Genomic DNA, 18,023 nt, shown 5'->3' on the forward strand with positions numbered 1-18,023 from the left:
AATCACGTCCCTCAACTGCTGTTGGAGGTAAGGGTGATGCTCAAGAAAGGTGCCATCGAGCTCGTCCCCAAGAGGCTCCTGGGCTCCGGAGTATACTCAAGGTACTTCCTCGCCAGAAAGAAGACAGGCGATTGGTGCCCCATCCTGGACCTGCGTCGGTTGAACAAGTACATCAAGGCACAGAAATTCAGGATGGTCACCCTCCAGCACATGCTGGGACAGCTGGAGGAGGGCAACTTCCTATCGTCACTGGTCCTGGAGGATGCTTACTGCCACATCCCCATTCTAAAAGGACACAAAGTTCCTCAGATTCGTAGTCCAGGGGCGTCACTACCAATTCAGAGCCTGCTGTTCGGATTAAAGTCGGCACCCAGGGTGTTCAGCAAGTGCCTCGCACCAGTGGCGGCGCAGCTGCACCTGCAAGGGATCTACATCTACATCTACCCCTACCTGGACGACTGCCTAATCCGTGCAAGGTCAAGAGAACTCGCCGTCGAACACAGCGAGGACCGTCCGCCTGCTCACGGAACTGGGATTCGCCAATCATCTACCCCAAATCCCACCTGGTTCCGTCGCAGGTGGCACTGTTTCTGGGAGCGAAGCTCGATGCAGTGAAGCGATTGGCATCTCCGTCGGAAGAAAGGACGAAGGCCATTTTGGGCAATGTGCAGCGCCTGTTAGCCACGGATGTGGCCAGGGTGAGGTCCATCAAGTCCCTCCTCGGGATGATGTCCTCATGCTTCTACCTTGTGCCCCTTTGCAGACTTCGGATGCGTCCGCTGCAAGAGTTCCTCGACGCCCGCTGAAATCAAGCGGCGGGCAGATTCGAAGACAGGATCCCGCTCGACGAGGAGTTCCGTTGGGCGATTCTATGGTGGGGTACCCGTACACACCTCATGGCAGGCACGGACTTTCAGACCCCGGCGTATCAGGAGACGGTGACGACGGATGCCTCCCTGGAGGGATGGGGGGCCCACACCGGAGATCTCCACGCAAGAGGCCTCTGGCTCCCGGAGGAGAGGTCTCTCCACATCAACATCCTGGAGCTACGAGCCATGTTCTGGGCGCTCAAATCGTTCCTTCCGTCCCTCAAGGACAAAGTGGTGAGGATCTTCACTGACAACACCACCACAATGTTCTACATCCGGAAGCAGGGAGCCACCAGATCCCCAGCCCTATCCAAGGAGGCGCAGGATCTGTGGCACTGGGCTGTCGCCCAGGGGATGATTCTGGTTCCCTTCCACCTGGCAGGAATAAAAAACACCATCGCTGACTCACTCAGCAGGGAGCTGCGCTCGTGCCACGAGTGGGAACTACGCCAGAACCAGGTGGATCGGCTCTTCCAACGATGCGGCAAACCCCATATCGACCTGTTTGCGACGCCGACGAACTCCAAGTGCCAGAGGTTTGCCAGCAGGTTCACACAGCCGAGGAGCATGGGCAATGCTTTCTCTTTCCCTTGGGACAGCCTGTTCCTGTACGAGTTCCCTGCTGCTCCGTCTCATCAACCAGCTCAAGAGGTCCAGGTGCAGGATGATCCTCGTCGCACCGGCGTGGCCAAGACAGATCTGGTTCCCGGACCTTCTGGACTTGTCAGCGTCCCCACCTACCAAGCTGGCGACGGACGCGGATCTTCTCTCCAGAGAAGGAGGCGCCATTCTTCATCACGACCCGGAGTCGCTGAACTTGCAGGCTTGGCTCCTGCAGCACTAGAGTTTGGAGGATATGAGATCCTGGCTGACTGCAGAGAGGTTCTTGCAAAATCCAGGGCGACCTCAACTCTCAAATGGTATGGACATAAGTGGAAGAGGTTCTCTGTCTGGTGTCGTGCACAGAAGATTAACCCTCTGCGGATTACTGCCCCTCAAGTATTGCCATACCTACTGTCGCTGGCCAAAGCTGGACTGGCTCACGCCTCCATCAAGATACATCTGGCTGCCATCTCCCGATACACCAGAACTGCAGGACGGGCGTCCTTGTGGTCTCATCGCCTGGTGTAGGAATTTATGAAGGGACTATTCTGATCGTTCCCGCCGTTGAAGGCCCCTGCCCCGGCGTGGGAGCTCAACGTGGTGCTGACCAGGCTCATGGGGGCCCCATTCGAGCCTATGCATTCGGCGCCGTTGAAGTTCCTGTCGTGGAAGACAGCATTTCTCGTGGCCATCGCCTCTGCACGACGAGTGGGAGAGATCCAGGCCCGATCTTGCAAGCCTCCATACTTTTCTTGACACGAGGGTGGTGCTTAGGACGCACCCCTCCTTTATGCCCAAGGTGCCGTCGGACTTCCACCTCAACGAGCCCTTGGTGTTGCCAGTTTTCTTCCCGTCGCCTTCGTCTCCGGCCGAGAGGACTTTGCACTAGCTGGATGTAGCTAGAGCGCTGAAGTTCTACGTGGACCGCACAAAGAGTTTTCGGAAGACATCACAGCTGTTTGTGAACTTTGGACCTGTGAATCAAGGGAAGGCTCTCTCGAAGGCTTCCATTTCCAGATGGCTCTCCGGCTGCATCATGCACTGTCACCGGTTGGCAAACCGACCACTGCCCGGCCGTCCGAGAGCCCATTCGACCAGAGCGATCGCTGCTACCACAGCGTTCCTGTCTGGTGTGCCCCTGCTGGACATCTGCAGGGCTGCTACGTGGAGGTCGACGCACACCTTCACAAGATTCTACTGCGTCAATCGGGACTCCAAGGAGGAGTCCAGGGTCGGCTAAGCAGTGCTGCGCAACCTGTTCGCTTAAGGTGAGCCTGGTGAGGAGGTAAGAGATGCTTAATGTTGAGTTGTTGTATTGCTTAATGTTGTTCCAGTTGCCACCTCCCGTGGTTGTGCATGTTTATACTGCTATGTATTCTTATATTCATGAGCATGTGAATCCATGCCAGACCCCATGCTGGAAAAGGAACAAGTTACTTACCTGTAACTGTTGTTCTCCAGCATGGATCTGGCATGGATTCACATGCAAACCCTCCCTCCTTCCCCTCTGCGGCTCTTCACTTGGTCATACTGCCACTCTACGTACTACCAAATCTGAGGATGGCTGCCAGGCGAGGGGCTTAGGGAGAGGGCAGTCATTGGCTGAGGGCAGTATGACCCAAAGATCATTGATTGGTTACTACTAAGAAAGACAGATCAGAAAAGAAACTGATACTGATTTTTCTTTACCGAGGATTCCCAGCCTGACGACGGGGAATATTCATGAGCATGTGAATCCATGCCAGACCCATGCTGGAGAACAACAGTTACAGGTAAGTAACTTGTTCCAACCGCAGCATTCCATGCAAGCATTTCCCATGCAGGACATGGCAAAGCAGCCACGTGCAGAATACCACCTCCCACCTTTACCCATATTGTCTGGTTGTAGATTCAAGCATGCAGCTGGAAATGGGGCAGACAGTCCTCCAGCATCTGTTAAGTTGTGGCATGTGGTTTATGCCACTCCTACCTTCCATTTATTGTTACTGCTTTATAATATAATCAACGCATTTAAAACTATGAAAGATCCAATACTTGCGAAAAGATATTGACTTACAAGTACATTATTTATCTGTATGCGCTGCATCCTACATGGGACCACACAGTCCACTATCGCTCAGGGCATCATTTTGAGTGGCCTAATGGTTCTGGCCAGGACTGTCTGAAATCAAAGTGTGATTGTGTCTGCCAACATGTGCCAGCCTGGCACTAGTACCAAAGAGGGCCCGGACATGTGCTCTGCAGTACTACCTTTTATTTAAAATCTTTTATTTCACTGTAATTGGGTACATACATCATCCTACTTCTGGGGAGGGAACTAGTTTTTCATGGGGGTATGCCAACCAGAATATTCTCTCCCGAAGTTGGCTTCAAAGTTTGTTACCACAACTAGATTTGGATGGTTTAACAATTTTTTTAAAGTGTCCACTCAGTGGTGTACTTGGTGAATACGCATTTTGCCACTGAGAAACCAATCTAGGAGAAGTCAGTGGAAACCGTGAAGGCAGGAGTCTATGAAACTGTAGAAGCAATGTGTGGTGATTTGTATTATAATCCAGAAGGCATACAAAGGGCAGGGCTGGAAGTTTTACATTACTTTTCTATATGATAAATGAAACTATAGGTAATTGTTTCCCTCTTATAGTGCCTTATGAGTTGTTTGTTGTTGACTGTATAGAGAATGTGAAATTCCGAGATTAAGGGTGAGATTTTGAAACATCGAGGAATTAGTTAAATTAAGATTACACATGGATAGATAGTATGAATTGCAGTGTGGGCACTGTACATGATCAGAAAAATACATTCTTGTAGTAACATCACTGTATCGTGTAGTTGCTGTGGCAAGCACAGCCATGTACCTGTGTGTATGCGCATTTAATTTAAAAAACGCCAGACTCCTCCTTACCTACAGTGCATTTTATTTACAAATATTCTGCATATGGTCAATCTATTATGGCTCTGCAGACCAGTCACCGGTGCCTGTCGCTTCCCCTGGTTTTCAACAAATAGTCACTATTTTTTAATGTGCCCGCAGAACATTGCTTGATAATGTTGTTCTTTTTTCAGATAAGATGTGAAGGAATGCGGCTGTTTCTTCTTTGGCTTCAAGCACTTCAGACAAACTGCGGCGAAGAACAAGTGTTAATTTATGCCTGTCTCGTGCCTGGATTTCCTGCAGTTATGTCAATATCATTAAAAGGACCTTGTACACTGGATAACCTTATTAGCCCTGCCTGCAATTTTACTGATGGTAAAATCCTTAATTCTAAACATTATTCCGCTTTGGTGTCCAGCATTGTTCTATGTAGCAGTCTATTTGAAGAAGCAGGCTTTTTACATTTGCATTCTAATTTTATAGGCAACTGGTTTTTAATTGTAAGCTTGGTTTAAAGAACGTGTTTGAGCATGTCTTCAGTGTTTGCTTCTGACCCACACCGCGCGCCTTCAAGCAGAATGTTAGTTCATGAACATAACACTGTCAATTGTATTATACTGTACTCTTACGTCCTGTCCCCTTTCCTCCATACTGTACGGGCGTCCCTCGCTAGGGATGGGAGACGGAACCTTTCTCACCAGAAAAAAACCTCTTTCCCCTTTAAATCTAGAGGCGCACGGGGGGTGCGGCCCTGGGACCATGGGCTCCCCTGACTCTGCCTGCCAGTGCCACTCCCCAGTCCTTTCCCGCGTCGGCGGGAACGGACCACTTTCACCAGTGCTTCTTGGTTAGGCCTCCGGCCTTGTAATGCCACGCGCTCTTCCCCGGATAAGTATTTTGTTTTTATCTTCTTCTTGTCTTTAATCAGATACCTCTGTCCTCTGGCGCCATGCTCCTCCACCTGCACAGTTCGACGTCGGTAGGCTCCAGCAGGTGCTCTGCCTGGAAGGGGCTCTTCCCTACGTCTCGCGCTCTCTGCCTCCGCTGCCCTGGCCCTGACAACGGCTGGGAGTCCTGTACTGTGTGCAATGTGCTGCCAACGCACGCTGAAACAGGTTAGCCCAGTGGATGGGGCTCTTCGGAAGCCAGACCACTCAAAGGAATTCGTCAGGACAAGTCCAGGCCCAAGGTAGGGGCACTGTTTTGATCCGCACATAGTGCAGGAAGGAACTCTCGGTTCTTGTTCCAGTGCAGTTACCGAGTCTACTACAGCTACCGGCTGCCAGGCAGAGGGGTCGCTAGATAATACCGGTGACTGTGATAAGGGGCCACAAGGCTCTATTACTGGGTCTACACTCGAGGGGCTTTGCCCTAGTACCAGACAGATGTCCGAGGGGGTGCCTGTACGCAACACGTACACCGCATAAGTGACTCCTTTCCCAGGAAGCGTAGGAGCGGGAGGGACCTTTCAGGTCCTGGTGCCAGTACAACTACCGAGGCTGCTGCAGCTACCGGCCGTCAGGCAGAGGGGTCGCTAGATAATACCGGTGACTGTGATAAGGGGCCACAAGGCTCTATTACTGGGTCTACACTCGAGGGGCTTTGCCCTAGTAACTGACAGAAGTCAGAGGGGGCGCCTGCATGCACCACTTACCCCGCAAAGGCGACTCCTCCCCAGTAAACGTAGGAGTGGGAGGGACCTTTTTCAGGTCCTAGTACCAGCACTGGTTCTGAGGCTGCTACAGTTACCGGCTTTCAGGCTGAGGGGTCGTTCGATCCTACCGGACACTGCGCTGAGGGGCTGCAAGGTTCTATTACTGGGTCAACGCCTGAGGGGCCATGCCCTAGTACCAGACAGATGTCCGAGGGGGTGCCTGTACGCAACACGTACACCGCATAAGTGACTCCTTTCCCAGGAAGCGTAGGAGCGGGAGGGACCTTTCAGGTCCTGGTGCCAGTACAACTACCGAGGCTGCTGCAGCTACCGGCCGTCAGGCCAAGGGGGTCGCCAAATCCTACCGGACACTGCACTGAAGGGCCACAAGGGTCTACTCTCAAAGGGCTACGCCCTAGTACCAGACAATTGTCTGAGGGGGGCGCATGTACACACCACATACCCCGCAAAAGCGGCTCCCTCCCCTAGGAAGCGTAGGAGAGGGAGGGTCCTTTCAGGTCCTGGTACCAGAGCAGGTACCAGGACTTTGCTGGTCCTGGTACCAGGGCAGGTAACAAGGCTGCTTGCTTCAGCTCCAAGCCATCGGGCCGAGGGGTCGCCACAAAGCTCTATTACCGGGTCTACACCCGAGGGGCTTTGCCGTAGTAACGAACATATGTCCAAGGGGGGGGGGGCACTGTATGCACCACACACCCTTCAAAGTTGTCTCCGTCCAGGAGGCACAGGAGGGACCTTGCAGGTACCAAGGCTGCTACTACAGCTACCGGCCACAAAGCTGAGGGGTCGAGAGATCCTACCGGTGACTGAGTTGAGGGGCCGCAAGGTTCTTTTACCACGGAAAGGCTCGGTGAGCTACCCCCAGTCCCAGACAGACGTCTGAGGGTGTGCCTGCACGCAGCACTACCGGCGGCATTGCCAGCAGCAATCCGCCTACCAGGCCCCGTCCTGAGGTGCAGGGTAGGCCACAACCTCAACCGCCAAGTGTCTTGGCCCAACGTGGCAAGCACCGCGATACAGGCACGCGGCACGCAGCCCGACAAAATGGCCACCGGGCCAGATAAAATGGCAGCTCGTCCGACATCATCCCCCTTTGGGGAACAGGTAGGGGAACGAGTTTCCAGGGGAGACTAGTCTTCACTATGTATGTGGCCCATGGCATACCCTTCATTGTCTCGGGGCCGATTCTCCCTGCAGATAGTAAGGCAGAGTCGGTTCAGGCCGCAGCGCCCTCAGGGTCCCGCGCCCATGTCTGCGCCTCCAAGTGCTCCACTGGCCTGTGAAGACTGGTTTTCTTGAAAAGCCATCGCCCTCGAGACATGCTCCCTCCGGTTCTGTCGCTAGCACCCACGGCCATTCCGCCCTTGTTTCCAGAGCCTCCGGCTGCCGTGCAGCTCCATCTGACCATGCCAGTACCCACAACACCGGCTCCCGCACCTCCAACGGTCTTGGCAGCCCCACAGCCTCCTTCCCAGCAGCTGGCTTGGTTCAGCATGTCACAGCTGAACCCCATTCGATGCAGCCTACCAACAGGCGTCCTGACACCACGTTGATGCAACAGGAGGGCCCACCCTTGCTGTTGGCACTCACAGCTAAACTCTTCGGCCTTCAAGGCAGGGCTGGCGACGGCCAAACCTATTTGCATGGAGCCCTCCGTGGCACGTATTGACACCTCAGGCGGCGCCGTTTGCACTGATACTGGCAGGAGAAGCACTACAGGGCTACGGGCGACAAATTTCAACCCGGACACCCAGGAATGCACATTGGAGCTTCCCTTGAGGTGAGGCGCGACCTGTTCCTAATCTGTAGTGGAACAGAACTGGATAAGAGGAGGAACAGTCCCCAGACTGCTGAATCCTTATCCATCCTCACTAAAGCCACCCCTAAGGCATATAGCCAGAGGCGCGCCCATGCAGGCACACGAGGTTTGCGGACCCATGGACCCTCCACGCAGTGTCCTCGTGTTTCCGCCTACCGATCCCTCCTCAGCCTCTCTCCTCCCCTCCCACAGATTCGGACAATAACTCTGTGGGTGAAAATTGGCTTGCATGCAGGCAGTGGAGGAAGGCCCGGCCTCCCAGAGTGGTCTAGTCGCCTATTCAGATTTTTTTCGCCATACAATGGTTCCCTCCACGTGTATTGCAGAGATACTGTGCACGGGAGACTGCATGTGCTCCCTGGATCTGAAGGATGCTTACCTTCACGTACCAATTGGCCGCCCCATCGGTCCTTTCATAGGTCAGGATCATGGGCTTCCATTTCCTATGCAAGTTTCTACCCTTTGGCCTCAATCCGGCCCAGAGGGTCTGTACAGGATGGAGGATCGCGTGGCAGCCCCTCTTGGGGCCCAGGGTCACCACGCCAATCCATACCTAGACTGGTTCATCAGGTCAAGGTCTCCTGAGGCAGTCCTCCACACTGCCTCAGCCCTTATGCTCCCACCACACTAGTTGGGATTTCCCATCAATCTCAAGAAGTCACTGCTGGAGCCCAGGCACTCTAACATTCCTGGGTCTCATGTGGTATACATGCTCCGAGAATTCTCCCCTCAGATGACCAGATCACAGCCATCAGAGGCCTGCGGGCATAACAGTGACCTCGGCATGGTGGTACCAATGCCTAAATTGCAGTTACTGTGCAGCCCCTTGTAATCAGGTTCACCAGGCAGAGCCGGTCAGCATTCCACTGCATCTGTCACAACCTAGTCTGGTGGAGCACAGACAGCAACTTACAGATAGGCATGCCCCTTCGTCGGGCAGCTCCGCAGTTGGCCATCCCACTGACTCATCCCTAACGGGATGGGAATCTACCTTGGATAGCCACAGGGTCCACAGAGAGGTTTCTGTCAGGAGCAGGCGCCCCTCATCGACTGGCTCGAGTGGGTGGCCATCTGGCTCACTCTCAAAGCCTATCCGGCGGCAACCGGAGCCTGCTGGAACTCCAAGGAGGATGTTTTTTCTCATCCTCCAATCCGGTGGCTCTACCCTTCCATCAAGAAGCCACACCTCATGGGGGACCTCAGCATGATGTTGGGCGCCTTGGCGCATAAACCCTTTGGGCCAATGGCATCCGCGGACATCATGCTAGGGACCATTAAGACAGCCCTCTTGGTGGGCCTTACGTCTGCACGCTGTGTCAGTGAAATCCCAGCTCCGATGGCACCCTAGCCATAGACTACCTTTCAAAGGACAGAGTGGTCCTCAGAAAGCATCCCATGTACTTACCTGGGGTAGTCTATGCGTTCCATCTAAATGAGGAGATAGTACTCCCTATTTTCTTCACTGACCCTAAGGGGCTCAGATGGTTCTGCACTGTCTTCATGCTAGACGAGCGCCAAAGTTCTATCTGGACAGGACTAAGAGCTTCTGCAAGTCTGAGGCTCTGTATATCACCCTCAGAGGGCCAGGGCCAGGATATCGGGCTTCCAAGGCCTCCATAGTAACCCGGATGGTGGCCTCCTGAAGGAGGACTAGGAGGGGCAACGCAAGCCGCCTCCGGCAAACATGCATGCCCACACATTCGGAGCAAAGGCCACAGCAGTCCTTCAGAGACACGTACCGTGGCAGGTTACTAGCAGAGCGGCCACTGATGCCAACCCCTCTGCTCTTTGCAAGCACTACTATTGGGATGCCGGCTCCTGGTCAGACGCGGCATTCTGGAAGGCAGCACTAAGGAACTTGTTTTCTTAAGGGTGGTCACCGCACCACCCTGGGGCTACATTAAGTTGTAATCGCCCATACAGTATGGAGGAAAGGAGACGGGACGTAAGAGTAATTACAAGTTACTCACCGTAGTGACTTCCTCCATATGTCCCACCAACCTCTCCCCTAATAATACTGGTGTCATTAGGCAATGTTAAACCTATTGTCAACGCGTCAGTGGGGATTGAAGTGTGGTGCCGGAGGGCTGAGTCAGGGCAGCGCATGCTCCTTGGTCCACACCCCCGCGCGTCTCTAAATTTAATGGGCAAGGTTTTTTTTCTGGTGAAATGTTCTGTCTCCCCGTCCCTTGCAAGGGACGCCCATGCAGTATGAAGGAAAGGGAACTAAGGACTAAGAGTATGTTAATCACTACAGTGAGTAACTTATAATTTCTTTCATGCTCTCGGTCGACATGCTCTACGTGCAAGTCTAACATGACTCCTGAGCCTGATAGTAGATTGTCTTCCCATTTCTGGGCAGGTCTGCGTCATTGGGGTTCTCAAAATCAAGAGACCCCTAGGAATGTTCTTTTGTTCAGCATAGTTATGTAAAGTGATTTTCTCCCAGAATTTTTTTTTTTCCAGTTATTGAAATATCTGTCGTAGGCAGTGCTCCAGATAAAATTTTGAAGTGGCAGTATTTCACTCCCTATTTTTTTAAAGTGTGAAGTAAAATGATTTTTTGGGGAGTCAAAATATAAGTCCATTTCCTAATGGGAGTATTTTATAAGTGACAAAAAATGTTTTAACAGGAAAACGGAAATGTTTTTGTAATCATTAGTTTGCGCCTCGTTATTCGTGCACATTAAAAGATAGAAGGTTAAGAATTGAAGTTTCCTCTTGTGGTACTACATGCACTACTGGTCCAACCTATCCATGGAGCAGTTTGAGTGAAAGCAGGGGCACAAGGTGCTATGTCCGTTTCCAATTTTTTGTAGAGAGTAGTTTTACTCCAGAATTTTTTTTTGGGAGTATTTGCCTATTTCTAGCGAGTGAAAGTGGCAATACACCCCTGATCTGTAGGGCTGGGCGTAGGTTCTCTGGTGCATTGGTTCTTGGTCTGAATGCATGTTCAGTGGGTCCCCTTGGGGTGACTAGCATTTTAATGTTATTTAAGGGAAAGCAGGTATTTTGCTATCTTGTTATTCAATTTAGGATAATGAGCTGCTGTGTCCCTGTTGTAAAGAATTCGAGGAGTGGGTTGGGGCACAAGAAACGTCCGACTCTCCCGCTTGCTTTGGTGGTTACGGTATACCCTACTGTGTGTTTTGGGGTTTACGTAGGAAGGTGCGCCACTGTCCTTGGATAGAAAGTTGCACTTGGGGTTTGAACCCTTCACACTGGCGCCAGGTATCACAATGAGGTTGAGAGCGTATTCTCTCTGTAATTAGTAGGAAATTGTCAGTTTAAGGGGTAACCAGTGATTACGTTGCCGGAAAAAATAGACACAATAAATAAAGGGGTAAAAATAACAAAATACAAAAATGAAGAGGGTAAAAAACTGTGCCAGGATGGAAAGATAACAAACAAAATATTGCCAATAATATAGTATTGCAGGTTTGGGTTTAAGTGGGAAAAATAAACAAATAGACTTCAGTTGAAAAAAAGTATAAAGGGGTGGACGAAAAATGGGAAAGACTGGTATAAATGGGCACACAAGTGGACCTGCGTGTCGGGGGGGGGGGCCCAAGGGGGGGGTGTCCCGCATAAAGGATATTAGCATGGCAAAAGTAGGTAGAAGGTAATATGGTAAAAAGTGAAAAGACATTTAAAAAGCACAACAACAGGATTCTAATACTTAAAAGATCCACAAAATGGCAGTCCGACTATAGAAACAGTAGATGCATACATCAGCATGTAGAGAATATGGGCAATGTAACAGTTATGTCGTTATTATTTTTGAAGTAATGAAATGTATTTAGATGTTTTGTCAGCAATAAAATCACAAACGGTGCAAAAAGTGTTTAACCCCTTAAGTGTTAAGGACAAGATTGCTCGTCCTAGTTGCATGGGATCTCCCATTATGTAAGTGGTCAATTGTGTAACCGACACATGTTTCAAGGCTGAACATTGACACTTAAAGGCAATTGACATTAAGTGAAACACCCAAAAGTGAATTTTTGCCCAATGGTGGCTACGTTTTGATGCATATACCAATACTGAGTGATCATGGTTGGCAATTGGCGTGCAGCACATACATTTCAAGTGAGTAAACGTCAATGAAATAAGTCAATTATGTAATGATGGTACCTGTTAATATTGTACATAAAATTATAATATACAGTTGCATGGAACATGGTATTCTGAGAGAGAGAAAGGAGGGAAGAAGGAGAAAAGAGCCGCCGCACCCACGAGAAAAGGATAATTAAAGCCATCTTCTTTGTGCAGTACTTGATGGGAGAGTGAATCAGTCTGCCCAAGTCTGGAGACTTGGAAGCCTGGGTCGGGGACCCTCAAAGTGAAAGACTGAAAGTGTTAAATTGTGAACCCAAGTGTGAAGTAAAGCCTGGAAATGGCTAGGGGAAGGGGGACATTCCCCCTAGGGTTGGGAACTGTAAGAGCAAAGCCAAGGAAAGCCGGGAGATGAGAGTGGTTCTCCTGGTAGTTGAGCTCGAAGGAGGATCAAACCAGCAATCCAGGGGAAGGAAGTCATTCCCCCTGGGGGGGAAACATATTTAACTCTCTGATGCAAAGTATTAGAGGAACAGGAATCCTTTTTTTGTTTGAAGTACTAAAACCAGGGGAAGGGAGTCACTCCTCACTAACCACCCTTCTCTGTTGCATTTGGGCCCTTTATTCTCCTCCTCCACCCTCTCTATCTGTTGTGTCCCCCCAGGGCTCTATCTATCACCCTGGCCCTTCAATATCCATCTTGCCCCTCTTGCTGTTCATCTGATCGCCTTCTATACTCATTTCCAGTATTATACGGATGACTCACAGCTTTCCTTCAAACTTCCTTCTACTTCCCCCTCTTCCTCCTCTCTCATCCTCGAATGTCTGTCCACCATTCAGGCATGGTGTTCAGCAAACGATCTCTGTCTCGATGCCAGTAAGACTGAGATCCTCATCGGGACACCTGTGCCCTCTTTTCCTCCTACCCTTTGACCACCCTCTTTGGTCCCCTACCCCCACCATCCTGTGAGGCCTAAAACCTCAGGATCATCTTCGACTCTGCTCTATCCTTCACCCCTCACATCATGGACCTTACCAAAAAGTCCCACTTCCAGCGCCACCTCCTCATAGGCATTCTTCCTTTTCTCACCTTCCCCCAGAAGCTCAGTCTACAGAGCTCTGGTCCTTTCCAGGCTGGACTACAGCAACAGCCTCTTTCTCAATCTCCCTCTCTTCGGCCCCATCTTCAACTTTCCCTCCCTAAATATACCCCCCTGCTAGAGCCCTTCGCTCCTCTAATTTCAACTTTCTGGCTGTTAAATGTTCCTCTAGGCAGAAAGTGGGGGGCAGATCTCGGTCTGCAGGTTTTGCCTCCCTTTGGAACAGCCTCCCTGCCTCTCTCAGATTTGTGCCAGCCCTTAAGTTCCAGAAACTGCTCAAAACTCTTCTTTCTCCAGCATGGGGTCTGGCATGGATTCACATGCTCATGAATATTCCCCGTCGTCAGGCTGGGAATCCTCGGTAAAGAAAAATTCAGTTTCGTTTCTGATCTGTCTTTCTTAGTAGTAACAAATCACTGATCTCTGGGTCATACTGCCCCCAGCCAATGACTGCCCTCTCGCTAAACCCCGCCCCTGGCAGCCATCCTCAGATTTTTACTGCACGTTCAAGTGTTGGGAGTCCTCGTGCTATAGCTCTCGAGCTTTTACTGCGTTTTTTCAAAGAGTTTTATATCATTTTTTCGGTCAATCGAGCCTCAAGCTCCACTGTTTCTACTTCCGATCAACGGGGACCCATTTCGGAATTTTCTACGCCCCTCAAGGGTGAAGTTTTCTTCGAGTTACGCTTCTTGGAGGATTCCAGAAGTTTCTGAGGCCTACCTCATGGACATGGCCCAGTAAAAGGGAAGCTAGTCACCCGGGTCCAAGCTGTTAAGTAACTGCCCTGGATGCAAGTTGCAGAATGTGTTCAAGGAGGACGAGCATTCGAGATGCCTCTACTGCCTCCACGAAGACAAAACGCACGTGGAGAAGGACTGTGCGTTTTGCATGAACATGTCGGACCGGACTATGAGGGATCGTCGGACCCGTCTCGCCAACTGGCTGGAAGGCAAGAGCCCGTCAGGTGAGAAGTCGTCAGAGCGGTCTTCTAAGTCCTGTGAGGGGTATCCGGCGACGGGGGCCCAACAGAAGGCAAAGCACTGCGAGTCCGCAGGCACCGGGAGCGCCGAACGGTCAGGCTCCTCGGCTGCCAGGCAGGGTGCATCCTCACCGGCGCAATCAACCACGAGCCAACGCTCTAGCTCGGGGAAGAGGAAATCCGAGAACCCGGCTAAGCTTCTGGAGAGGCCCCGGTCGAGCTCGAAGGAACCAGCTGAGGGGACGTGAGGCGGTGACCCCCTCATCCTCCCCCCCCCCACCCCCCCAGGTGAAGGCCGCAGGCATGCACAAGGTTGTGAAGGCCTTGATTCTCCCGGCAAAGACCTCTATCGAGGAAGTCGCTCAGCCTTGGCACAGCCTGTGGAGGCTACCCCAGTGGAGGCGACCTCGGGGCCCAGAGTTTCCCTGCCACCACAGAGGGAATCCTCTTTTCATCCCATCGAGAAGACCCCCGTGAAGACCCCGGTGGAAAAAGAGGGGGGGGCGGTGGCCATTACGGGCACAGCCTCCGAGGAGGAGCTGGTTGAAGTCTTGGAGTGCCTCGACGGGAACGTTGAGGAGGCCCGGTCCCACGGGAAGGATCCCGACGAGGACGACGAAGAGAGCGAAGGTGGCACCGACGAGGCTCCAGTGGAGGAACCATCGCACCCGTCGCAGCCTGAGCCGCAGGACAACTCGGCGGCCATTTTGATGGCAATCCAATCCTTATGCACGGAGATAAGGACGAAATTGCCTCTACCCCCGATGGATGACCCAGAGCCGGGCCCGTCGGGAAGCCCTTCAAACAAGAGGAGGAGGATTCATCCGGCCCCGCCTTTTCAGCCCTCACGGCCCTCGCAGCCTTTGTCCCCTGTCCCTGGGGATGACACGGGAACCGATAAGGCCACAACGGGGACGAATGATGACGGTGGTGACGACGGGACGGATCTCCCATCACCGATTCCTCGGGCCTCCCCGCCAGACGAAATTGGCTCCTTCCACACCATGATTTCCAGGGCATCCAAGCTTTTCCAGCTTTGCCCCGAAGAGCAGAAGAAGGAATGCTTCCTCTACCAACGGCGCAAGGCCAAGAGGAAGACTGTCCTTGCTTTGCCGCTGCTAGATGACATCTGGGACGAGGGACAAGCGCTTCTGAAGAACCCGTCCACGACGCCTGCCAAAAGGGACCGGTACGAGGAGAAGTACTGGATCCCCGACGCCGCCCCCTTGTGCCTGAGGGCACAGCCGACCCCGGATTCGGTCGTCTCTGCAGCAGCCAAGAAGAAAGCGGGGGGGGGGGGGGGGCATCGGCTTCATCTTCAACTTCCCCACCAGACGGCGAGGGAAAGAAACTGGACACCAAGTCATCTCGGCGGCGACGACGATTAGGGCAGCCAATGCCCTAGCAATTGTGGCCCGCTATGGCAGGGAATTGTGGTACAAGATCGCCCCCCTGTTGGACTTCCTACTGGACAACAAGAGGGCAGAGGCCCTGGCGATCCTACAGGAAGGTGAGGCGGCGTCGGACAACGCCATAACGGTAGCCACGGACATTGCTGACACAGGTTTCCGCCAGTTGGGCAATGGCGTTTGCCTTAGATGGCGGAGGTGGCTCAAGGCGACGGATTCCCGCCAAGACGTGCAAGCCAAGGTGTGGACATGCCCTTCGACGGGAACAATCTGCTTGGAAAGACAGTGGATGAGTCACTGCAGGCCATCAAGACTGACACAGAGATGGCTCGGGCCTTGGGAGTTCTGCAGCAACGGCGGCCGCCCTTTCGGAACTCCAGAGGCAAGCAAGGTGCCTCCAAAGGATTCGGCGACAGCTCCTTGACGTACCGTCAGGCGGCCCGCTCCTCTTCGCAAGAAGCTTACAGGGGACGAGGCAAGTCGGGTGGATCTCCCCATCGTCGCCAGGGAGGCCAAGGCGGTAAGGCCGCTTCCAAGCGGGACTGAACTGGCCGTTGCGTCGGGCCCCCACCGAAGCACCCTGGTGGGAGGCCGGCTGACGAAGTTCGTCAGCGTGTGGATGTCCATCTCCACCGACTGTTGGGTGCTGGATGCCCTGGCCCACGGACACACTCTGGAATTTCTAAAGAAGTGCCCCCGAATTCCTCCCGTGGCCAGGAAGGAAAACCATGTCCCTCAACAGCTGTTAGAGGTAAGGGCGATGCTCAAGAAAGGAGCCATCAAGCTCATCCCAAAGAGGCTCCAGGGCTCCGGAGTATACTCAAGATACTTCCTCGTCAGAAAGAAGACAGGAGGATGGCGTCCCATCCTGGACATGCGTCGACTAAACAGAGACATCAAGGCACAGAAGTTCCGGATAGTCACCCTCCAGCACGTGCTGGGACAGCTGGAGAAAGGCGACTTCCTATCGTCGTTGGATTTGGAGGATGCATACTTTCACATCCCCATACTAAAAGGACACTGAAAGCTTCTCAGGTTCGTGGTCCAGGGACGGCACTACCAGTTCAAGGCCCTCCCATTCGTATTGTAGTTGGCGCCCAGGGTATTCACCAAGTGCCTAGCGCCAGTGGCGGCGCGGCTGCACGTTCAGGGGATCCACGTCTACCCCTACCTGAACGATAGGCTCATCCGAGCAAGAACAAGGGAGCTCGCTGTCGAACATACAGCGAAGACCGTCCGGCTGCTCACGGATCTGGGATTCTTCATCAACTTCCCCAAATTCCACCTGGCTCCGTCGCAGGTCGCACTGTTTCTGGGAGCCAGGCTCGATACAGTAGCGCGATTGGCCTTGCCGTTGGAGGAAAGGACGAAGGCCATCCTGGGCAAGGTGCAGCGTCTGCAGGCCACGGACGTGGCCAAGGTGAGGTCCATCAAGTCCCTTCTCGGGATGATGTCCTCTTGCATCTACCTGGTGCGCCTGTGCAGGCTTCGGATGCGCCCTCTGCAGGAGTTCCTCGACGCCCGTTGGATGCAAGCAACGGGCAGCTTCTAGGACGAGATCTCGCTCAACGAGGTATTCCGCCAAGCGATCCGGTGGTGGGGCACCCACGCACATCTCGCGGCGGGCACAGACTTTCAGACCCCATCACACCAGGTGACGGTGACGACGGACGCCTCCCTGGAGGGGTGGGGAGCGCACACCGGAGATCTTCCAAAGGCCTCTGGCTCCCGGAGGAGAGGACGCTCCACATCCATACTGGAGCTCAGAGTGGTGTCCTGGGCCCTAAGTTAGTTTCTCCCGTCCCTCAAGGGCAAGGTGGTGAAAATCTTTACCGACAACACCACCACGATGTTCTACATTCGGAAGCAGGGAGGAACAAGATCCCCAGTCCTGTCCAAGGAAGCCCAGGATCTGTGGCACTGGGCCGTTGCCCAGGGGATGTTTCTGGTACCCTTTCATCTGGCAGGGACAAACACAATCGCAGTCTCGCTCAGCAGGGAGCTGTGCTCGTGCCATGAGTGGGAACTGCGACAGGATCAAGTGGATCGACTCAACGATGGGGCAAACTCGAGATCGGCCTGTTCGCGACGGCGACAAACTCCAAGTGCCAGAGGTTCACCATGCAGGTTTCCCCAGCCGAGGAGCATGGGCGATGCTTTCTTGTTCCCCTGGGACGGCCTGTTCCTGTATGCATTCCCTCCGTTGCCGTTGCTACTGCGACTTGTCAACCAGCTGAAGAGGTCGCGGTGCAGGATGATCCTCGTCGCACCGGCGTGGCCGAGGCAGATCTGGTTCCCAGACCTTCTGGACTTGTCAGTGTCCCCACCAATCAAACTGTCAACAGACGCAGATCTTCTCTCCAGAGAAGGAGGTGCCATCCTTCATCACGACCCGGAGTCGCTGAACTTGCAGGCCTGGCTCCTGCAGCACTAGAGTTTGGAGGGTACGATAACCCGGCGGACTGCGGAGAGGTTCTTGCAAAGGCCAGGGCTTCCTCAACTCTCAACTGCTACGGACATAAGTGGAAGAGCTTCTCTGTCTGGTGCACTGCACAGAAGATTAACCCTCTACGGATTACGGCCCCTCAAGTGCTACCGTACTTACTGTTTCTGGCCAAAGCTGACTAGCTCATGCTTCCATCAA

The 18,023-nt window shown here is 53.0% G+C and overlaps 1 protein-coding gene across 4 annotated transcripts in view; it reads left to right on the forward strand.

The window, feature by feature from the left end:
• RALGAPA2 (Ral GTPase activating protein catalytic subunit alpha 2) overlaps positions 1 to 18,023 on the forward strand; it is a 3,672,963-nt gene that overhangs the window by 477,574 nt on the left and 3,177,366 nt on the right. For all 4 annotated transcript variants that reach the window (XM_069608069.1, XM_069608071.1, XM_069608070.1 and 1 more), the window contains exon 6: positions 4,539 to 4,722. In XM_069608069.1, coding sequence (XP_069464170.1) covers positions 4,539 to 4,722 — 184 coding nt within the window. The remainder of the gene's footprint in view (positions 1 to 4,538; positions 4,723 to 18,023) is intronic.

Source organism: Ambystoma mexicanum, chromosome 4q (genome assembly GCF_040938575.1).
Source record: "Ambystoma mexicanum isolate Mex_15411 chromosome 4q, UKY_AmexF1_1, whole genome shotgun sequence".
Lineage (NCBI taxonomy): Eukaryota > Metazoa > Chordata > Amphibia > Caudata > Ambystomatidae > Ambystoma > Ambystoma mexicanum.